The sequence below is a fragment of the Aegilops tauschii genome, chromosome 6, assembly GCF_002575655.3.
Source record: "Aegilops tauschii subsp. strangulata cultivar AL8/78 chromosome 6, Aet v6.0, whole genome shotgun sequence".
Classification (NCBI taxonomy): Eukaryota; Viridiplantae; Streptophyta; class Magnoliopsida; order Poales; family Poaceae; genus Aegilops; species Aegilops tauschii.
In genome coordinates, this window is record NC_053040.3 from 35,499,756 (window position 1) to 35,521,807 (window position 22,052).

Consider the following 22,052-nt stretch of genomic DNA (forward strand, 5'->3'; position numbering starts at 1 on the left):
ATCAGCCGGAGCACAAGATCGCCTTCTTGGAAGGATCTTGGCTTGACCTTCCGGTTGTGGTAACGGCGCAAACCCTGCTGGTAGATGGCGGACCGGCTGAGTGCTAACAGCCGGCCCTCTTCCAGCAGGTCGACACCATCTTCTCGCGCTTCCTTGGCCTCCGCCTCCGTGTACATGGTGACCCGAGGCGAGTCGAACTCGATGTCAGTTGGGATGACAGCCTCGGCACCATATACAAGGAAGAAAAGAGTGAAGCCGGTTGACTTGTTCGGGGTAGTACGCAGACTCCAGAGGACAGCCGGCAGCTCATCGAGCCAGCAGCCGGCCGAACGCTCCAGTGGTACGACCAGTCGGGGCTTGATGCCGGAGAGGATGAGGCCGTTTGCTCGCTCGACCTGGCCATTTGACTGCGGGTGGGCAACGGACACTAAGTCCAGTCGGATGCCCTGTGTCGCGCAGAAATGTGCCAGCGCTCCCTTGGCAAAATTCGTGCCATTGTCGGTGATGATGCTGTGTGGTATACCATACCGAGTGGTGATATCTGCGATGAATGTCACGGCAGTCGGCCCGTTCAGCTTCTTGATTGGCTTCGCTTCAATCCACTTGGTGAATTTGTCCACGGCGACAAGCAGATGTGTCATGCCTCCACGGGCCGTCTTGAATGGGCCCACCATGTCCAGCCCCCAGACGGCAAAGGGCCAGGTGAGGGGGATGGTCTTGAGTGCAGAAGCCGGCAGGTGTTGCTTGGAGCTGAAGACTTGGCACCCTTTGCAGCATTTGACTAATTCCTTGGCGTCTTCCAAAGCAGTCGGCCAGAAGAAACCATGGCGGAAAGCTTTGGCGACAAGTGATCTTGAGGCCGCGTGGTGGCCGCATTCGCCTTGGTGGATATCCTTGAGGATTGCTATGCCCTTCTCTGGCTCGACGCAGCGCTGGAAGACTCCAGTGACGCTACGCTTAACAAGTTCTCTGTTTATTATTGCGTATGCTCCGGCTCGGCGTTGAACTAGTCTTGCCGAGATCTCATCAGTCGGCAGCTCTCTGTTTACTAGGAAGTTGAGGATGGGCTGGGCCCATGATGGAGCTATGACTTCTTCTATTGTCAGTACGGCTACTGTGACCCGGGTGGGTGGGTTGGGTGGTGAAGAGTTGGAGTCGGCCACCGCCTGTTGTGTCGTTGCAGTCCCTGGGCCGACTGCTGCAGTCCCCGGGCCGGGTTCTGAAGTCCCCGAGCCGGGTGCGACTACGGCAGTCCCCGGGCCGCCTGTCGAAGTCCCCGAGCCGCCTGCTGGGTTCCCCAAGTTGGATCCGACTGCATCAGGGGCAGGCGGTACGAAGATGGAGTCTGATTCTGGAGACGGCTTGACAGACGGTTTGAAGAGACGTTGGAGGGAGACGCCGGTTGGGATAGCTTGTCGGGTGGAGCCGATCCGTGCCAGGGCATCTGCTTGCTCGTTGTCGGCTCGTGGCACGTGGAGGAACTCGCATCCTTCAAAGTATCCGCTGATTTGCTGGACGAGGAATCGATAGCTCGCCATGTTTGCATCCTTGGCGTCCCAGTCGCCAGATGACTACTGGACCACCACATCCGAGTCGCCATAACACAAGATCCGGCGTATGCCGAGTTCTTTGGCTAGCCGGAGCCCGTGTATGAGCGCCTCGTACTCGGCCACATTGTTGGAGGCGGCAAAATGAATTTGCAATGTGTATCTGAGCTTGTCGCCCTTGGGAGAGGTGAGGACGATGCCGGCTCCCAAGCCGGTGCGCATCTTGGATCCATCGAAGTGCATCCGCCAATGAGTGGAGTCGGGAGCCGGCGGTAGGTACTGGGTCTCGGCCCAGTCGACAAGGAAGTCGGCCAATGCTTGGGACTTGATGGCGGTGCGGGGCTGGTAGAAGATCGTGTAAGGAGCCAGCGCAATGGCCCACTTAGCCACCCGGCCGGATGCATCCCGACTGCCTATGATCTCGGCAAGCGGGGCAGTGCATACGACCGTGATGGGATGCTCTTGAAAGTAGGGCTTCAGCTTCTTGGTGGCAAAGTACACTCCGTAGCACATCTTCTGGTAATGCGGGTAGTTTTGCTTCGAGGTGGACAGTACTTCGCTCAAATAATATACCGGCCTCTGGACTAACTGAGCTCGGCCTTCTTCTGGGCGTTGGACCAGGATAACTGTACTGACCACTCGGCTAGTTGTAGCAATGTAAAGGAGCATGGGCTCTTTCTCAGCCGGCGCTGCCAGGACAGGCGGTGTGGTCAGCATCTTCTTCAACTCGTGGAAAGCTTGGTCTGCTTGGTCGTTCCACTCGAAGTGGGTGGACTTCTTCATGAGTCGTTACAGGGGGAGAGCCTTCTCCCCTAGCCGGCTGATAAAGCGGTTTAGGGAGGCCAGGCACCCGGTAAACTTCTGAACGTCTCGCAGCTTGGTAGGAATCTCCATTCTCTCTATGGCCTTGATCTTCACTGGGTTGCACTCAATGCCACGTTCGGAGACCAAAAAGCCTAGAAGCTGGCCGGCTGGTACTCCGAACACGCATTTCTCAGGGTTGAGCTTGATCTGAAACCCGTGCAAGTTGCAAATGTTTCTCTGAGGTCTTCCAGCAGGGTGCCGCGCTTCTCCGTCTTCACCACAATATCGTCTACATAGACGTGGGCATTTCTGCCGAGTTGCTTGAGGAGGCATTTCTGCATGCAACGCTGAAAAGTGGCACCGGCATTTCTCAAGCCGAATGTCATAGTCAGCTAGCAGAAAGCTCCGAATCGTGTGATGAAGGCGGTCTTCAGGCGGTCGGCTGGATCCAACTTGATCTGGTGGTAGCCCGAGTAAGCATCCAAGACACTCAACAGCTCGCATCCGGCTGTGGAGTCTATCACTTGATCGATTCGTGGTAAGGCAAACTGATCTTTGGGGCAGGCTTTGTTGAGGCTGGTGTAATCTATACACATACGCCATTTGTTGTTTTTCTTCAACACCGGGACCGGGTTGGCAAGCTATTCTGGAAAAAACACCTCCATAATGAAGCCGGCTGCCAGGAGCCGGGCTATCTCTTCTCCTACGATCCTTCTCTTCTCCTCCGACAGTCGGCGGAGAGGTTGCTTGACTGGTTTTGCATCCGCTCGGACGTGTAGCTTGTGCTCGGCGAAATCCTTCGGAACACCTGGCATGTCCTTTGGGGACCATGCAAAGATGTCCCGATTCTCACGGAGGAAGTCGACGAGCTCGCCTTCCTATTTGCTGTCCAGGTTTGCACCAATGACAGCAAACCTCTCCGGGTTCTTCGGGTCCAGAGGTATCTTCTTTGTTTCCTTGGCCAGCTGGAAGGAGCCCTGAGCATCATATTCCTTGGGGTTGGGGGACAGGGCCGGCTGCTTGCCGGCCATGGCCACGACTCGGTCCAGCATCTTCTTCTCTTCAACAATCACAAGGGACTCGGCCAGCCGGCTGCTGGCTGCAGCACACTCGGTGGATTTCTTGTAGTCTCCGGCTACGGTGATGATCCCCTTTGAACTCGGCATCTTCATCTTGAGGTAGGCGTAGTGGGGCACAGCCATGAACTTGGCCAGGGCAGGTCAGCCAAGCAATGTGTGGTAAGGGCTCTCTAGATCCACTACTTCAAACCAGATTGCTTCTCGGCGAAAGTGATCCTTGTCTCTGAAGAGAACATCCATCTTGATCTTGCCGATTGGGGAGCAGGACAGGCCGGGTACGATGCCATGGAACACAGTCCGGCTTGGCATGAGTTGCTTCGTCTTGAGGTTCAACTTCTCCATGGTGTCGCGGTACAGTATGTTGATGCTGCTTCCACCATCAATCAGCACACGGGAGAAACGGGCAGCTCGCCTTTCTGTTGCGAGGGTGGCGTCCAACACCAATGCATAGGAGCCGGGAGACGGCATCACCTCTGGGTGATCGGCCCGGCTCCAGCTGATAGGCTTCTCAGATCAATGCATGAACTCGGGGTTGCTGGAGGCGACCGCGTTGACTTCTTGGTGCTGTCGGCGCCGACTGCGCTTGTCTTCAATTTGGCTCGTGAAGACGACGTAGGCGGCATGCTCATCTGGGAACTCATCTTGAATGGCTCCGACTGCTGGTCGAACAGCCGACTGTTGAGGGGCTGGAGGCGGCGGGCCAGGAGGTGGAGGCGGCAGCAGCCCCTCGCCCTTGGAGATCCGCGTGAGCCAATGGCACTTCCGGGTCATGTGGTTGGACGGCTTCGCGCCGCTGTGGAACTTGCAGGGAGCATCAAGAGTTTGCTCGTAGGAGAAAGCCGGCTGCCAAGCCGGCCTGCCGCCCTTCTTCTTGGGCGCGGGCCGCTCTTCGGGCTGTTCGTCTTCGACGGTGGTTACTTGCCGACTGGTGGAAGGCGGCATAGGGGCCTTGCGCTTGTGGTCGTTCTGGTAGGGGCGTCGGTTGGAGTCACTAGTCGGCGTCTTGGGAGCCGGAGCGAGCACCTTTCCAGAGGCGTCCACTCGAAGCTCGGTCTTCATCGAAGAGTTGGTCGTGGCGTACTTGTCTGCTATGATCAGCAGCTCGTCGAGGGTAGTCGGCTTGTCGCAGAGGAGTCGGTGTTTGAGGAGGGTGCCCTCTCGGCACCCGGCGATGAAGTACTCTATGGCTTGAACCTCGTGCACCCCCTCACAGGAGTTGCGGAGCTCGGCCCAACGCGTGAGGTAGTCGCGAGTCGATTCGCTGGGCCCTTGGACGCACAAGGAGAGCTGGCGGGGCTTGGGAGGCCGCTTGTATGTGCTGGTGAAGTTGCGGACGAAGACTTCTGTGAAGTCTAGCCAGTTGTTGACATTGTAGGGCTTGAGGCTGTTCAGCCAGGTGCGTGCCGTGCCTTGAAGCATGAGAGGGACGTACTTCACGGCAACGCGCCTGTTGCCGTTTGCTATGCTGACTGCGGTGGAGTAGTCGATCAACCAATCTTCTGGCTTCATGGAGCCGTTGTATTTTGGCGTGTCTCTTGGGAGTGAGAACCCTTTGGGGAAGGGCTCGTCGCGGATGCGGGGGCCAAAGCAAGGCGGGCCGACATCATCTCCTTCTTCTAGCACCAGGGATCGCGCTAGGCGGTCGATCCGGTGGCGGGCATCATTCTCGCCGACTCCTTCGCGGTGGCCTAGTCGGCCGCCGAGAGTCAGATGCATGACAGGCGGCGGGGTGGGATATCTCTCCCCACGAGGCGGGGGGGAGGCGGATTGCCTTGTCGTTCCACCGCTCGGGGGCGTCCTTCTGCGCCGCACTCAATGGTGACCCGAGTCCGACTGCGGCTAGCAGCCGGCTCCTTGTCTTTTCTTGCGCGGGCGCCGCTTGCGGTCGGCGTCCGGGATGTCGCGCCGTGCTCTCGGCGTGGGGGAGGACTTTCAGCGCGGGCGCCGGCTTCATGCCGTTCTGCGGCCGCGTTGATCAATTGCTGGATGCGTCTAGTCATGTAGGGGAGCTCATCAGCCCCCAGCCCGTTCAGCTCGTCTACGGCCGCCTGAGCGGCACGCGGGTTCTCGAGTGGCGTGGCGTAGACTGGGCGGTCTGCTCCCAGCATGCTGGCGATGGCCGCGCCGCGCTTCTTGACGAGGCCGGCTCGGCTCGGCCCGCCAAGAGGCGGCGTACCAAAGGCGGCGTGGTCAACTTCGCGCTGGTGAGCCTTAGTGAGGCGTCTCATGGATGCTATCTTCTGGCCCTCCGCGATGAGGGCGAGGCGGCGTGCCTCGAGAGTCTCGGCGTCGGCGTCGGCCGGAATGGGGATGGACAAGTCATGCAGCGCCGCTTGTAGGGCGTCGTGGGCGTTCTCGCCCGAGACGGCGTCGTGGCTGATGACCAGCACCTCAATGACAGCGTTGCTGCCACTGTCGGCTCGAGGGAGAGGGTCGTCGATGATCACCACGTTGATGGGGAAGGCGTCAAGCGATGCCGTGTCGGAGTCGACAAGCATCGGGTCGGTGGAGCCGACCGACTCCAAGTCCACAGCAAGCTCGCTGGAGACGTGAAGCTGGTCGAGGAGGCTGACGAGGCACCTCTCGGGGCAGTCTGTGCCCGTGTCGGACGCAGGCTCGTCGGAGATGCGAGCCTCGCCAAGAAGATCGGCGAGGCAGCTCGCCGCGCAGGCGTCGTCGACGCCTTGCAGCGCGTCAGGGCAAGCGCCATCGGGCGTAGCGGGCTGGCTACGCTCGCGGGGGAGGAAAAGGGTTCCCGTCCAGAACAGGTCTCCAGACGACGGTGCACCTGGCCCCACAGTGGGCGCCAAATGTCGGGTGGTAGGTGCGACATATGCCAACGGGTGGCTTATCATTGTGGGAGCCAGTAAGACATCGCCAGTGCCTGGAAACGGGATAAGGCGAAGACATGCACGCCGGCGAATCTTACCCAGGTTCGGGGCTCTCCGTGGAGATAACACCCCTAGTCCTGCTCTGCGGGGTTTCCGCATGATCACTAGATCAACACAAGTAGCTACAAGTGTTCCTTGAGCTGTTTGGCTAGAGGAGGAAGAAAGGCAAGGCTAGCTCTCCTCTTCCCTCTACGTGGTGTCTAAAACTATCTCAGAGATCAACCCTTTGCATGGGTGCCCTGGGGGGCTTATATAGGCCTACCCCCCAGGGATACAATGGTAATCCGACTGGGCGCGGGTCCCAGCCATCAGTGTCTGTGCTCGCCGGCTTCTCCGCCGGCCGTTGGGGCCCACCGACTGGTGGGTCCCGCCGGCTGCCAGCCTCTTGGTCGACAGGCCGGCCTCACCACCTGGGGGCCTTGTCGGCGGCTGGTTACTATTGCCTCGCCCCTGATGACGAGGGCTTTGTCGAGGTAAGCGTGGCTACAGTGCTGCCGCCTGGCGGGCTCTCACTGTAGCCTCACCTCGTCTTGTCTCCTTACTGATGCACATACTTCGAGGAAGAGAGGTAGCCGGCTATTGGGAGCCGGCTACGCCCCAGGCCGACTAGGGGAAGCCGGGCCACCTTCGAGCGTCTCTCTGGCTGAAGGGGCCCGCCGCCCGCGGACCGTACTGGCGCCTATCGTGGGTGACGTCACGGTCAACATGGCAACAGTGCCGCGCCGGACGGGGGATGGTCGACCCGTACGGCGCACTGTGGCCATGCATGCTCCGGGATTCGGGGGTGGCAGGCTGTCCTGTGGCCACGCCCCGTCTCATCACCGTTATGTGGGTGCAGCCCTGGTGGGTGCAGTCTTGGCCGGCTTCCGGGAGTCGGTCTTCTTGTGGCCGGCTTTTGGGAGTCGTTCTACTTATGGCCGGCTTCTGGGAGTCGGCCATCTTATGGTTATCTTCGGGAAGGTTTTGGAGGTCGGGTCGCCTTCCGGTAGTCGGCCTGTGAGATAGCCGGCCAGGGGAAGGCGGCCCTGTGTTTTGGATGCTTGAAGGCCCGATCGGCCTGATAATTTTTCAAAGAGTCAGGGGGAGTCGGTTAGGCTACCCGTGGCCATTTACTCCGACAGAAATATAAATAACAACTTTATTATTGCCTTTAGGGCATATTTCCTTAACTTTAGGCTTTGTGGATTTGCACTTTTCGGGATTAACACAACCATGGTGTCATTCCATCCTTCAGGCATTTGGCCACCTCTAAGGAAATTTAGGACCTCTTCAGTTACTTTATTGCCCACCAGATGCCAAAATCTTTTGTAGAAAACCGCGGACATGCCATCTGGCCCAGGTGCCTTGATATCTCCAATATTGAACAAAGCCTCTTTAACTTCTTCCTTCGTGTATGTCACAGTAAGGCTTTCGTCATTTGTGCATTTACCCTAGGTGAAACTGTTCTCAAGATTTCATCGTTGTCTGGTCCTGCTGTTGAGGTGAACAGATTATAGAAATAGCTAGCAACATGCTCTTTTGAATGCTCTGCACCCTCTACCCACACTCCATCTTCTCTCCTTAACCGCCTAATTGTATTTTTATTTTTCCTCTCCGAGGCACAAGCATGAAAGAAAGCAGTGTTTTTGTCACCTTCTTGGAGCCATTTAACATGTGCTCTCTGCCTCCAAAACATTTCTTATTGTTGTTCTAATCTCTCTAGTTTTTCCCGCAGGACGTGTTCTCGGTCTATTGTGCTCTGGTTAAATGACGCCCTTCTCACCTGCTCCAACTCGACTTTAGTCGCCTTTATCCTCTTTTCCAAGTCACCTAGGACGTTAGTATCCCAGCTCTTTAGGTCTCCTGTAACTCTCCTAAGTTTTTGTGCTAGGCTATTTTCGCCCCTCAACTCTGTAGTATACCATGCATCGCTTATGACCTCCTCACACCCTTCTTCATGTAGCCACTTCGCCTCAAATCTGAAACCAGACTGACACCTCCTTCGTGTCGCATGGATCTGTCCTTGCCTTGTCCATAAACAATCACTGGTCGGTGGTCTGAGTGCCCTCGGATTCCCTATTATTACCTTGTATGATGGAAATCTAGTACACCAATTCTGAGACCCCACAGCTCTATCAAGTCTCTCTTTTATGTACTTACTTGACAATCTGTCAAAGTCATCCTAAACTGGATGAGAGAAGGATGCAACGGATAAAATACATGTTGGGAATGCCAAATATGGTGGTAAGGGATTGTGAAGGAAAGAGTGGCGGGCTTGCTTTAATGTGGAAGAGACATGCAAAAGTTGAATTGCACAATTATTCGAGATATCATATTGATGTGAAGATAGTGGAACAAGATGGTTTTAAATGGAGATTCACGGGCATATATGGTGAGCCTGCGTTGGAAAAAAGGGATAAAACATGGAAGCTTTTGAGGACACTTGATCAACAAATAAAACTTCCATGGTTTTGTGCCGGTGATTTCAATGAAGTCTTATATAGTCATGAAAAGATCCAAACATTTTAAAGAGGACAAAATGCAAGCATCGGTCTACTGGCAGTACTCGGAACTCACTTCCACAGCGACATGATGTGGTTCACCAGCTTGTCGACACTGTGGCGAGACGACCCACCCTCGGCGATGGCCTCCGCCGCTCTGCTCCCGAGCTCCCGGGCTCGCCCCCTCATCTCCTCCCCCTCCTCGCTCCGCATGAGCCTCCGGACGGCCCGCTCCACCGCTCCCCGCTCGAGCACGCCGCCGTCCAGCGCGATGCCCGCGCGCCACACGTGCTCCACGTACCTCGCGTTGCCCATCTGGTCGCCGAAGCAGGGCCGGCAGAGCATCGGCACGCCCCCGCACGCGCCCTCCAGCGCCGAGTTCCACCCGCCGTGCGTCCAGAACCCGCCCACGGCGCCGTGCGCCAGCACCTCCTCCTGCGGCGCCCAGCCCACGACCAGTCCACGGCCTTCGGTCTCCGCGCCGAACCCGTCGGGCAGGGCGGCGCCGCGGGCGAGGCCCGGCCGGAGCGCCCACAGGAACGGCTGCCTGCTGTTGGCGACGCCCCACGCCGCCTCGGCCAGGTCCTCGCCGCTCATGCTCGCCAGGCTGCCGAAGCTGATGTACAGCACGGACGCCGGGGCTTGCGCGTCCAGCCAGTCCAGGCAGGAGCGGTCCTGCGGCAGGAGGCTGCTGGACGACGCCGGGGAGATCTTGTGGAGCGGGCCGACCTCGAACACCGGCACGCCGGCGAGGTCCCGCCGGGTCGCCGCCAGGTCGTCGGCCTCCAGCGCGTCGAAGGTGTTGAGTATGAATCCAGCCGAGGTGCTCACTGCCTCGACGGCCCGGGCCAGCAGCTTGCACACCAGATCGTGCTCGTGGCGGCTGCTGGTGACGGCCATCAGGTCCCGGACGCGGTACGGCGGCAGCTCCCTCACCGGCGCGTCCAGCTGCGACTCCGCGCTCACCGGAAGGTAGCCCTTGTCGCAGAGCATCGGGGTGGCCATGAAGTTGCGGAAGCAGGCGGCGCTGCCGGTGCGCAGCGCCAGCGTCGGCACGCCTTGCTGCCGCGCCACGTCCATGAGGGTCAGCAGGTGCGCGTCCGCGACCAGGCACGCGACCTCGTCCCTGCCGCCAGGAGCCTCCAGCAGGGCGGCCAGGCGCTCCCGGAACGGCGCCTCGCAGGAGCCGTTGATGGCGAAGATGTGCTCAACGGTCGCCGCCACCGTGCCGGGGCTGCCCGCCGGCAAGCCGTCGGGGACGGGGACGAAGTCGTAGGCGGGGTGGCGGGACGGGTCTGGGGCGTTGAAGTGGGTGTGGAAGACGGTGACGGCAAAGCCGCGGTCTTGGAGGAGGCCGGCGACCTGGAACATGGGGTTGATGTGGCCCTGGTACGGGATAGGGAAGACTAGCACGCGGCGGCGGCGCGGGCCACCGGTGGTGGCCGTGCTTGCTTCTTCCGGCGCCATGAAATCGACGGCTGCCGCGGTATCCTAGGTTCCACTTCCGGGGGGCAACGGGGTTGGTAGCCGGCACTCTGGCAGAGGCACTTCACACGGTGACCACGCGCGAGGTGCGTGCATATATGGGAACGAGCAGCGAGACACTGGGAATATAGGGAGACAGGACAAATGAGATGGAACCTGGCAAAGCAACTGCAATTATCGGGGACCATTTGGTTCCTATGCTTGACAAAGATTGAACACAACGGGGTGGCTATTTTGGCTCTGGGTGCATATGCTCTCAAAGTACGTGCTTTAGCCGATGCAATCAAAAGACCGATCTGATGAAAGAGACTAGGCAACATATTTATACGTTTTGCCGCAAAAAAAACATATTTATATGTCAACACTCCCCGAAAGATCAATAAATCTAAAATAAATAGTAAATAAATTTCAAAAGTTTTGATTTTTTTCTGTAGATGTTCTTGTTTTTTTTTTGAGGAAATGCAGATGTTCTTGTTAGTGTAACAAGCGTGCTTGAAATTTTTGTTTCATATGGACCATGAAAATTTTAGTCTTTTTATCATGACAAATTCAATTTGTATATGGATCATGTCAATCTTTTTTACTTTGTGCACAATAGCAAATGTAGTTTTTTAAGGTAGAATGACAATTTCACTATTAAGACCATGGAAAAAACACTAATTAGGCATGTCAATTTTTTTAGACCATGCTATTTTACTAGAAGGACTGGGCGCGCTTTGCTGCACGGTTGTTGTTGTTGGGTTTCTTTAAAAAATTCACTCTGTTTCAAATACAAGGTGTATTGCTTTTTTGAAAAGGCAAACCTTTTAAGTTTGATCAAATTTGTAGAGAAAAATATCAAAATTCATAATATCAAATCGGTATTTTTAGTTTCATCATGAAATGGATTTCCATACTTTTTTGTTTGATATCGTGGATGTCAATATTTTTGCTCTGAACTTGGTCAAAGTTAAATAAATTTGACTCTCTAAAATATTAATGTCCCTTATATATTTGGAACTGATGAAATATTTAGTTTGGCGTGTGGTTGAGATGATAGTGTTTTATTTATATTTATAATGCGTTGATTTGGTGATTGATTTATGTGGTCTAATTCTGTGCTATCCGCTAACCAACCTATATTTATGTGGGGAAATTTCAGTCTGGTAGTTGCATATACTATATTGGTACTGCAATATCACATGGTGGCGCCTCTTTTTTCTAGGTGGTGGGAGGGTGCATGTGATTGATATGTTTTTTATAGGCCGGTTGCTGCTGATTGATTTGAAAAATCGTTGGCCCGGTCAAAATCGTAAACCAAATCCAAAATTAAATACCTCGATTGAATGAAAGAGCTTCAAAATTAGAAAACATAGTGAATTAAAAGAATTAAACGGGAGAGTTTGAGAAATTGTTGACGGGTCAAAATGGATGACCCAATTCTAAATTGAATACCTCAATTAATTGTTAGACCTTAAAAATTAGGAAGCATATTATATAATATAAAAGAATTGAATGAGAGAGAGTTTTGAGAAACTGTTGACCCGATCAAAATCGGGTGAGCCAATTATAATGGTAGACCTTAATTGAATATGAGCTCTTTAAAACTAGGGAGCTTAGTATGGAAAATACACTTTTATGGACCCTGGCAATTTCTAATTCACGAACCATGACAAACTTCTTTTTTTCTAGGACCATGGAACAAAAATCGGACATTGGCAAACTTCTTCTTTTAATGTACCATAGCAAATTCACTACATGTATCATGGCAAAACTTGTATTTTTCTAAAAAAAACCTTGTTCTTTTATATAACAAAATTTGACATTTTTTCAAATACCAAAAATCCCTCGCTTTTTTGCCATGCACCCATCACCAATCCAAAAAAGTTGCTATGAATGTTTGGATAACAAAATTCCTTAACTTGTTATTTTTAATTTTATTTGTAGGTAGCATGGCATTTATTTTTTATTTTTCTTCGTACCATCACAATTGTACAAACATACTTGTCGAACACGGATTGTCAGCGATCTCAAAACATTATTTTGTGATTCACTCCAATTATTCCAAACCAAACATGGATTGCAATCACCATAGAACAGATCAGGGGATAGTAAATTCAGAGCTTGCTGGTGGAGAGGCTGCCCATGGCCTTGGCCTTGTCCCGGAGCGCGAACTTCTGCACCTTGCCGGTCGCCGTCTTGGGCAGCTCCTCCACCACCACCACCGTCCTCGGCGCCATGTACCGCGGCAGCCTGCCCCGGCAGAACGCCACCACCTCCTCCGGCTCCACCCTCTCCCCCTTCTTGGCCACCACGAACGCGCACGGCGTCTCGCCCCAGTGCTCGTCCGGCCGCCCGACCACGGCCGCCTCCGCCACGGCCGGGTGCGCAAACAGCGCGGCCTCCACCTCGATGGTGCTGATGTTCTCCCCGCCGGAGATGATGATGTCCTTGGACCGGTCCCTGATCTTCACGTACCCGTCCCCGGGGACCCGCACCGCCAGGTCGCCCGACCGGAACCACCCGCCGGCGAGCGCCTCCGCCGTGGCGGCCGCGTCCTTGTAGTACCCGCTCATCACCGTGTTGCCCCGGAACATCACCTCCCCCATCGTGGCCCCGTCGGCGGGGACGCTGCGCATCGTCGCGGGGTCCTTGACGTCCACCTCGAGGCCCAGGTGGTGGAGCCCCTGCCGCGCCTTGATCGCCGCCCGCTCGCCCGCCGGCAGCGCGTCCCACTCGGGCCTCCACGTGCACACCGTCGCCGGGCCGTACGTCTCCGTCAGCCCGTAGGAGTGGATCACCAGGAACCCCAGCGCCTCCATCCGGAACAGCACCACCGGCGGCGGGGGCGCGCCGCCGGTCATCACGGCCACCTTCCTCCCCGCCGGCAGCGGCCGCCTCTCCTCCGGCGCGGCGTGCACGATCATGCCCAGCACCGTCGGCGCGCCACCCATGTGGGTGACCCCGTGCCGGGACACGGCGTCGAAGATGGCCGCGCCGGTGACCTTGCGGAGGCAGACGTTGGTGCCGCCCTGCGCCGCCACGCCCCACGCCATGCACCAGCCGTTGCAGTGGAACATGGGCACCGTCCACAGGTACACCGGCATGGACGGCATGTCGTTGAGCAGCACGGCCGCGAGGCTGTTGAGGTACGCGCCACGGTGGCTGTAGATCACGCCCTTGGGCCGCGACGTCGTCCCCGACGTGTAGTTGAGCGCGATCGGCTCGTTCTCGTCCGCCGGCCACCGGGCCGCGAACTCCGGCGGTCCGCCCCGGCTCACCAGAGCCTCGTACTCGTGCTCAGCGCTTGCACCAGGAGATGGTGTTGATCCCTCGTCGTCGCAGCCGTCGAGGAGCTCTGTGATGAGGACGACGACGGGGGGCGTGGCGCCGGCGTCGGACAGGAGGCGGAGGGCCTCCCGCGCGACGCCGAGCAGCGCGGCGTCGACGAAGAGGACCCTGGCCTCCGAGTGGCGCAGCAGGACGGAGGCCATGGCGGCGTCGAGGCGCGAGTTGAGCGCGCAGATGACGGCGCCGGCCATGGGCACGGCGAAGTGCAGCTCGCACATCGCCGGGACGTTCTGCGCGAACACGGCGACCTGCCATCAAACGGCACAAGGCAGAGTCGGTCAGAAGAGAACTAACCACTCGATCGCAGCGAGTCAGGACCGATCCGGCACACGAAAGATGGCGATTTTTTGGAGGAAAATCCAAGTCCAGTTGACTGTTGCGATGACGACGGAGAGTACAGGAGCTAATGCAATGGAACAGAGTTGCCCTGTGACTGTGACTCTCTAAAAAAAAAGGAAGAGGAGCAAACGAGCAAGCAACAGAGCTGGGGCTCCTCTGTGTGTGGATCTTACTTACCACGTGGCGGCGCTGGACGCCGAGGCCGGCGAGCGCGGCGGCGAGGCGGAGGCAGCGGGCCCGGGTCTCCCGCCACGTCCGGGCCGGCGCGTCGCCGGCGGCGGCCACGACAGCGGGGCGGTCCGGGTAGACGAGCGCGGACCGGTCGAGGAAGGAGAGGGGCGTGAGCGGCGCGTGGTTGGCGGCGCAGAGCACGGCGCCCTCCATCATCCCCCGGCCCGTCGGCGGCGAGCTAGCACACGGCGAGGTTCGCGAGCAGGGAGCGAGACCCGTGACGCTCGTGGTGGGTTTGTTTTTGGTTTTCGGGTTCGGTGACGAGAATACAATACTGCCGCTGATGCTCATATCGAGTGGAGGAGCAGAGCGCGCGTGCGTGCGTGTGGCCGCGCTCACCGTCAGCGTCATCCTGTCGAGCCCGACGGCGTATCTGCACGGAAAACGGCCGGGCCGTGCGGGCCCCGCCGCCCATCGTGACAGGGATCGACGGAGGAGCGACGACAGAACCAAAAGTCTTCTGAAATGGAATAGTTTCAACAGCACGCAGCCTCGAAGTGCCAAAGCCATTTGTCAGACGCAACTCTAAAAGGAGCATAGTATTACTGCTCTATTTGGATATGTCCATTTGTCAGACGCAACTCCATCATCGCTCGTCGCGGGAGAAGAGGGGCCGGTGCAGGGCGGCGGCGTCCCGGCCATGTGCGAGCTTAAATAGGAGACAGACAGACAGACGGACGGACGGACGGTGATCGTCCATATCACCCGGCCGGCGTGGTTGCAACCTCCAACCAACGAAAAAAAACGCAACGCGTGCTCTCGTGTTTCTTCTCCATTCTTTTCGCGTTTTGCTTGATCCAGCTAGCGGTGACAACGAAAGAAGCAGCGAAGGCATGGTGCCATGACAAATACAGTACACGGAAAACCTCCTACGGCGAGAGCTCGATACGAAGCTCGAATGACAAAAGACCGGTGCGGTTCATTCACGCGTCACTTGTCCTCACTGTCCGAAGGGGGAATGCAAAAGAAGAAAGAGGAAACGGCATGGGTAACACAAACAAAAACCACCCCCAGCGCGCCATATATACGCTGCGCGCCGCGGCACCAGACTCGACAGTGAGCGGCAAACAAAACACGAGACGGACGGGCTTCTCTTCTCTTCTCCCTGGGCAGCGGGATTCGGGCACCTGGGAGATCATGAGGAGGCCGGCTTCAGATCCATCTCCACCTGGTGGATCGTCCACTGCATGCCCTCCAGTTTCTGCGGTCGAGGACAGCTTAGCAAAAGATGCATTAATCGAATAGCATATGGTACTCCCTCCGTTCCGAATTAATTGTCGCACGTATGGATGTATCTAGATGTATTTTAGTTCTAGATACATCCATCTCTGCGACGAGTAATTTGGAACGGAGGGAGTAGTTAACAGCGACAAAGATAAGACAGCGTTACCTTCACGATCTCATGGTACTGCCTCGCGATCACGTCAAAGTGCGGGTCTACGCCTTGGTACTCGCGAAGCCGTGAGACCTGATATGGGGGATCAGAACACCAAACACGACCGTTAGACGAATGAAAGTGGACACCGGATGGTCTACTTATCAGATTAAGTGGGTCCTAAATTATACAAGATGGCATACTTTGTTTCTCTCAAGTCTAAAAATGCAGTTAAAATTGATGACTGTACAATATATTATACATCTTCTAAGCATTTGACATCCCTTGATATTAGGTAAGGTGAACTGAACTTGTCAGATTCTCAATGCACCCCAACAAACTCAACATCAACTAATTGACTGGTACTACTACAGAACTACCTTCACATAACTTCCAAGGACACACAACATTCAATTTTCAGCAGGATGGACCCTCATCAGTGTTCCTTGGCCGCTAGCTTCTCTGACATTCTCAAAAGCAGCTGCTAATGTTGCCTCTGGTAACTCTCATACTCTTTGTGAGCTTATGTCAAAATTTACTGAAGGTGTGAAGAACACCATGCTCCATGATAAAGGTTTCACTTACATGACTAAACGAGTTCACTCATATAACAGAAAGCACGTAGGACTTGCTTAATTTCAACCAGTGGTATATCAGTGCCAACGACCGCCCTATCCATACGTCTAAATGGAGAACAATCATAGTTAAACATTTCTAACGACATTGGGTGAATATGAAAGGGCCTTAACTGGCGAATTACGTTTGCTACCAGTGACCAAACATTTGAAAGACTAACACAGAGCAAGAAAGATGTCGTATCATACCGCTTCATTATAGGAATTGGATGCTTCTTTCGTTGCCTCCACAAGATATTTCCTGCAATAAACAGTAAATCTGGTAAGGTGGTTGCTTACTACAGAGAAAACACCTACACATGTTTCTTGTTTGGAAATAATAAGTGCTGCTTCCCACAATGATAAGATCGGTTTCAAGATACATTAAGTTGGATGTACCTGATTCTATGCAATGCAGGTACTGTTTCCTTCGTGTAGGTGTCACGCAAGAGATGGTGCTCCAGGTAGCTAGAATAAAAAGGAAAGAAACAAATACAGTTCATTCAGTCTTCCTGATCCTATCACTGATTATAGAAAAAAAAATACATAAAAGGCAGAGAGATTCAAAGCTCAATGTTTTTTTTAGCAAGAGCTTACATAATGCTGTTCAATTATGCTTAACACGATACAGATTACTATCAGCTTAGTGAAAACTGAAAAGTTACACACTAGTCCAACATTAAGGTGCCGACAAGTCAGGTGCCAACCTTAGTTTAGCATTCATAGTACGGCATCTTTTAATAAGCCAGGTCTTCTTCACATCATCCTGTTAGGCCATACATAGAAAGCCAACAGACGTCAAGAAATAGTACTAACCCCATTAATAAGTACCAGTACAAAAGGAGCATGAAAAAGCCTTACATATTGGTGCTGGTGTTCTAACTTCTTGTCTTTAACAAACTGTATAAGTACAGCAAGAATTTGCTCCAGGACCTTGAAAGTTTGAACAGCCACAAATATTTTGACAGATTTCAGCGAATGAATTTGCATTAAATAAAGTGGACTAGCCACCAGAGTTATGTTTAAGAAATTTGTCCGCCTATGAAGACTCACATTATAATGCTCAGCAAATTTCCTGTCCATCGAAGCAAGATCCTCCAGTAGAAGGGACTCTTCCTTTTCTATTCCTTCGATAATTAATTTCACCCTGCCCAAGGAGAAAAGGGAACTAAGATAAGTGTCTATAAGGAACTCCCAGTTAATCTTTAATTCCAAACAAGAAAGGTGAACAACTGGGCATTGTCACCAAGAAGTTAACTATATAAATGATGGGGCTGTCCAAAGAGAAGAGATGACATCAGTACTATAAAAAAGCTCTAAAAATCGATGTAAGATGTTACAAGAAAAACGATGATAGTTTCTTCAGAAATTACACCTGGCCAAAGAAAACTTGGTTGTGTAAAACAACAATCATAAGAGAGAATAAGATGGGAAGATAATCACCTTTCTGGAAGCCTGGCACTTGAAATCTGATTGATGGATGACGAATCTGCAACATATTCAAATGTTATGATAAGAGAAGGTCAAAACTCATAGATCATAAAAACTGATATCTGAACGTCCATGAGATTGAGTATTTCATCAGTAACTGACCCCTTTCATCCATTGCAAAAAGATCAGCTAAAGTGTCACACTTAGCTTCTAACCGAGCCTCAATCTCTCTTGCCACAGATCTCTGATACTCGACCATGTCCTGCAATGTCAGATCACGGGTGGATTCTTTCAAACTTAAAACCACAATGTATTTCTTTCACTTTTCAAGCTAAGCACTAACAGTTTCACAATTCCACGAAGAACATACATGAATTACACAGCACATAAACAAATTGTGAAATCACTTGGTTATAGTTCAGAAAATAACTTAGACTGCAAGAGCTTCAAGGATTTTACATACCACAGTCATGGCTGGCTGCTGTTGCTGCACCTGATAGAGATAATCCGATGTTATCCCAAGAAAACGATCAGGAACACCACCTGCTCCGGGCTCAACCAGCTCCGAACCACCGCTACCAGCAACAGCAGCAGCAGTCAACGCACTACCGGTGCTGCCGTAGTTATTGTAGCCAGTCGAGATTGAGGTTGAGCTGGGCGTGGCACTCGTTACGGTACTGTCAAATGAAACCCTTGACAAGGTGCTCAGCTTTTCAATCTCCTCCTCATGCACCTCCCCGTCCTGTGAGAGCAGTGGGAGCCTCAACCTCTGGGCCGCCTCGGCGACCGCCAAATGGTGCTCCAGAGACTCGTACACCTGAATCATTCCCAGCAAAGCAAGTAAGCTCAACCACCAGGTTCCATTTTTTTGCCAGGTAATTTCTGGATCACCACCCAAATTGATCAGATAAGCAGTAAACATTTCCTACTTCTTTAACCAGTTCGATCCACATTTCCTAACCTATCTGCACGGAAAATCACCGGACAGGTGCTAACATTTCAGAGACTGGGAGAAGCTGAACCTACCTCCGGGGAGCAGTTGAGCTTCTTGGCGGCACCGGCGCTGCCCGCGGCGGTCGCGTGCTGGTACTCCTCCACCATGGCCATCGCCTCCGCGTACACCGCCTGCCGAATCGTAGCATCAGAAATACAGATCTGATCAGAACCCGCGCAAATTCTAGATCCGACGAGCGGTCGAGGGGGAAACTCACCAGGGCCTCGAGGTAGCGCGCGCGCTCCGCCGCGACCTCCTCGCGCGCCTGCGGGGGCAGAACACCGGATCAGTGGTGAGAGAGAGGGGAGGTTGGGTGGCGCGCGCGTGACGTACCTGGAGGAGGTCGGAGTGGGCGGAGCTGGAGAGGAGGGAGGCGTCCGGTGCGAGGTGGTGGCGCTGAAGCTGCTCCACCAGGTGGGCCACCTCCGGAGGCGGTGGCGGCAGGGACGCCGCGGCGGCGGCGGCTGCGGCGGCCTTGGACATCGCGGGCGGCGGCTCCGGCGGAGGCTTCGACGAGTTGGTTCCAAGTGGGCGTTCGAACTGGTGGGAATGGGTGGTTGGATTCGTCAGGTCGAGGAAGCCCACAGCCGTTGGATCGGACAGGGACGGGCGAGATCGACCGGGGTTGCGGCCGGCCGGCCGGCCGGCTTATCACGAAGTGGGTTCAATTTTGAATTTCAGAGCCGCTGCTGCGAGATGTCTATGTAGGCAGGAATGCTAGTGCTAGCACTAGAAATACGAAAACACATGAATGATAGAAAACATGGAATCAAATATCACGACATATATTCTAAATCACCGGAAAATTTTCATGTGTTTGCGTGGACGTATTTGGGATACTAAAGGCATTTGTAGAGGCAATGCTAATTATTGATTTTCGGTAATTCTAAAGAGTGCACGTTCGCTGTGGGGACTTTCCAACGCGATTGCTTGTGTGCCATTGGATTTCGGCTTCTGGTCACCGCGCGCATGATACGATGAATGAGTGGTATTGTCGTGTTATCACGTACATACTCGACAACGACGTCACGTCGTGATGACGTCCTTGATTTTCCAGACTATCACATGAAATCGACAAAATAAGTCATGTCTTACCTCGACTAGAATAACGCCCGTGCGTTGCAACGGGGCCACATTAACTTTAAGAGTTCAATATTAATATTCTCATACATATCAAGTGACATTGACGACCTTTTTTACCATCAAATCCTCACACACGCTCTCTCTCCCTCCCTCTTCCTCACTCTCTCCCCCCTCTCCCTCTCTCTCTCTCTCTAACACACACGTATCCATCTTATTGGGTACGGGACCATAATTCATCTATTTCACACACACACATGCTAGTGCATAACAATATGGATTATGTGTATTATATTTGCCACCACAACTGAGGGAATTAATTTCATGTAAATCGGCCAGCCACAGCTTCAAGAATACGCGGAGGAGGTGGCCCGGGTCGGCGTCGGCATCATCCGGTGCGGGCCACGGGCCCGCTTCCAAGTGCGTCTGCGCGCCGGCCACCCACGCCGGGTCCTTCAAGTGCCGCTTCCACCGCACCAACTCCCAGGGCCACGGCCACGCCCAGGGCCAGGGAAGCCGCCCTTCTTCGCCCCCTTCACCGGCCGCGGCCAACGCGGTGCCGTGGCACCCGGCCTCGCCGTCCTCGTCCTCCGACATCGTCACGATCCAGTGACGCAGCCCAAGCATCGGCCTCGGAAATCAAGAACGCTCGACAACGGAGATGGAAGGGAAGGTCATATACATGTCATAAGAAAGGGAGTTTATTTACTGCCCCCTCGATGTATTGTTTCCTTTGTTTGGAGATTGATTACCATCCGTGAGTTAAGGTAAGGTTAATGTGATTGAGCGATTTTTCTGAAAATCAAATATTTGTTTTCTAATTAATGTGATTGAGTGATTTAAGGTAAGGTTAATTAATTTAGATTTGATCTTTAGAGATTGTCCGTGATTGATTCTACATTACTAAATGACTTGCGTCAGTATGGGAAGTTCTAATCTGTTCAGATTTCTTTCGTTGTGTAAGAGGGTGACGCGAAAATAAACCGATGAAGTGGGGGGAGGGGACGAAAAAAATCTACAAAAAAAACCAGCGAAGGTGGGAGAAGGTACCAAAAAAACCATGGGAGATGGGAGAAAAAAAACCTGAAAGCGAGACTACCAACTGCTTCATTAGAAGTAGAGACTCTACAAGAATTACTAGCAAAGGTAACAAGGTTGACTCAACCAACTCTTTGGTTAAGAGCTTGACTTTTACTATCTCTTGTGTTCACTTTCTTTCTCATCAGTCATTATTCTTCAAACAAGATTTGGACAAGGAACACCGGTGTAGACTGTAGATGTCCTAACACAAGAACTCCATGAGTACTTATTTGTTTATTTTTATGTAGGCCGGAAGTCAGAATATTGAATTGAGTCTAAGCCTTATAAGAACATTCATAATGAAAAATAAAAGTTACAAATAAGCCCAAGGAAAATAGATTCTCGTCTTCAACCTACACGAGATGGTGGCACACCGTTAGCCTAGCTCAATGTCGAAGCCACCTTAATTGCGTCTAGCAAGTCACCAAACATTATCAAGAAACGAAGCCAGCGTCGATAATCCAAAGCATGAATTGTCGATTTGGAGAAGAAGACGAAGGTTGGAAGAGGAGAACCAACCTCGCGTCGAAGCCAAAATAATCGTTGTATGATTTTTTACCATCTTCAGCCTTGATTTTAGGAGTAACCAGTTGCACACTAGGCAATAATGAATCATGCAAAGCTGTTGTGTAGACTAAATCCTTTGTGTTTCTCTGCTAGATGAAAATTATTTGAAAATGTCGCTCAAAGCTAGAATACATAAGGCCAAATTGATCTTTTATGACAACCAAAGAATAAAAATCTGTGAAGAACATCAAGACATTGCATAGGTGTATGAGACAATTTCTCGATAAATCGGTCGATTTGGTGTTTCTTGAGTTTGATTTTTCGGGTTGGAATGAGTGCCCCCCCCCCCCTATGTTAATAGTGGGCTTAGGATGTAATCATGATGTCATGTATGGTTCATAGTGGGCGTAGGATGTAATCATGTCATGTATTATAATCTGTTTGGATGCTTTAGAAACCACTCATATATTTTATAGACTTTACCAATAAAATATAGTTGGTGGCCACAGGTAGTATATCATTAGATTTATATTTTAAAAAGTTTCCTTTGGCGGTCATGAAGCACCCGGGCGACTGCGGGGACTTCACGCTATACTGCATGCCCGTGCTCCTACCACCACCTGGTTGATATTATTTATGTGGACACTGCCCCGTGCCAACATGGTCCTAAGGTTGTGTGACGGGCCCTCGTGCCCTGCCCCCCCCCCCCCCAAATGCAAAAAATTACCGCCGACTCCTTTGATGGTTGATATTATTTATGTGGACACTGCCCCGTGCCAACATGG

At 53.2% G+C, this 22,052-nt stretch overlaps 3 protein-coding genes across 3 annotated transcripts; all 3 read right to left on the minus strand.

Moving 5' to 3' along the window:
* Positions 1–8,747: 8,747 nt before the first annotated feature.
* Positions 8,748–10,415, minus strand: LOC109736907 (DIMBOA UDP-glucosyltransferase BX9-like). The gene has a single exon (XM_020296131.4). The coding sequence runs from the start codon at positions 10,266–10,268 to the stop codon at positions 8,874–8,876; it is 1,395 nt and encodes a 464-aa protein (XP_020151720.1). The 5' UTR covers positions 10,269–10,415; the 3' UTR covers positions 8,748–8,873.
* Positions 10,416–12,283: 1,868 nt separating this feature from the next.
* Positions 12,284–14,772, minus strand: LOC109736866 (butanoate--CoA ligase AAE1). Its single transcript, XM_020296086.4, has 2 exons — positions 14,133–14,772; positions 12,284–13,864 (listed from the first exon to the last, which is right to left on the minus strand). The coding sequence occupies exons 1-2, from the start codon at positions 14,694–14,696 to the stop codon at positions 12,383–12,385; spliced, it is 2,046 nt and encodes a 681-aa protein (XP_020151675.2). The 5' UTR covers positions 14,697–14,772; the 3' UTR covers positions 12,284–12,382.
* A 268-nt stretch (positions 14,773–15,040) lies between these two features.
* Positions 15,041–19,266, minus strand: LOC109736876 (AUGMIN subunit 4). Its single transcript, XM_020296097.4, has 13 exons — positions 18,934–19,266; positions 18,818–18,865; positions 18,633–18,731; positions 18,070–18,423; positions 17,769–17,868; positions 17,619–17,664; positions 17,229–17,322; positions 17,037–17,108; positions 16,883–16,941; positions 16,575–16,643; positions 16,386–16,437; positions 15,577–15,654; positions 15,041–15,387 (listed from the first exon to the last, which is right to left on the minus strand). The coding sequence occupies exons 1-13, from the start codon at positions 19,081–19,083 to the stop codon at positions 15,322–15,324; spliced, it is 1,287 nt and encodes a 428-aa protein (XP_020151686.1). The 5' UTR covers positions 19,084–19,266; the 3' UTR covers positions 15,041–15,321.
* Between the last annotated feature and the right edge of the window lie 2,786 nt (positions 19,267–22,052).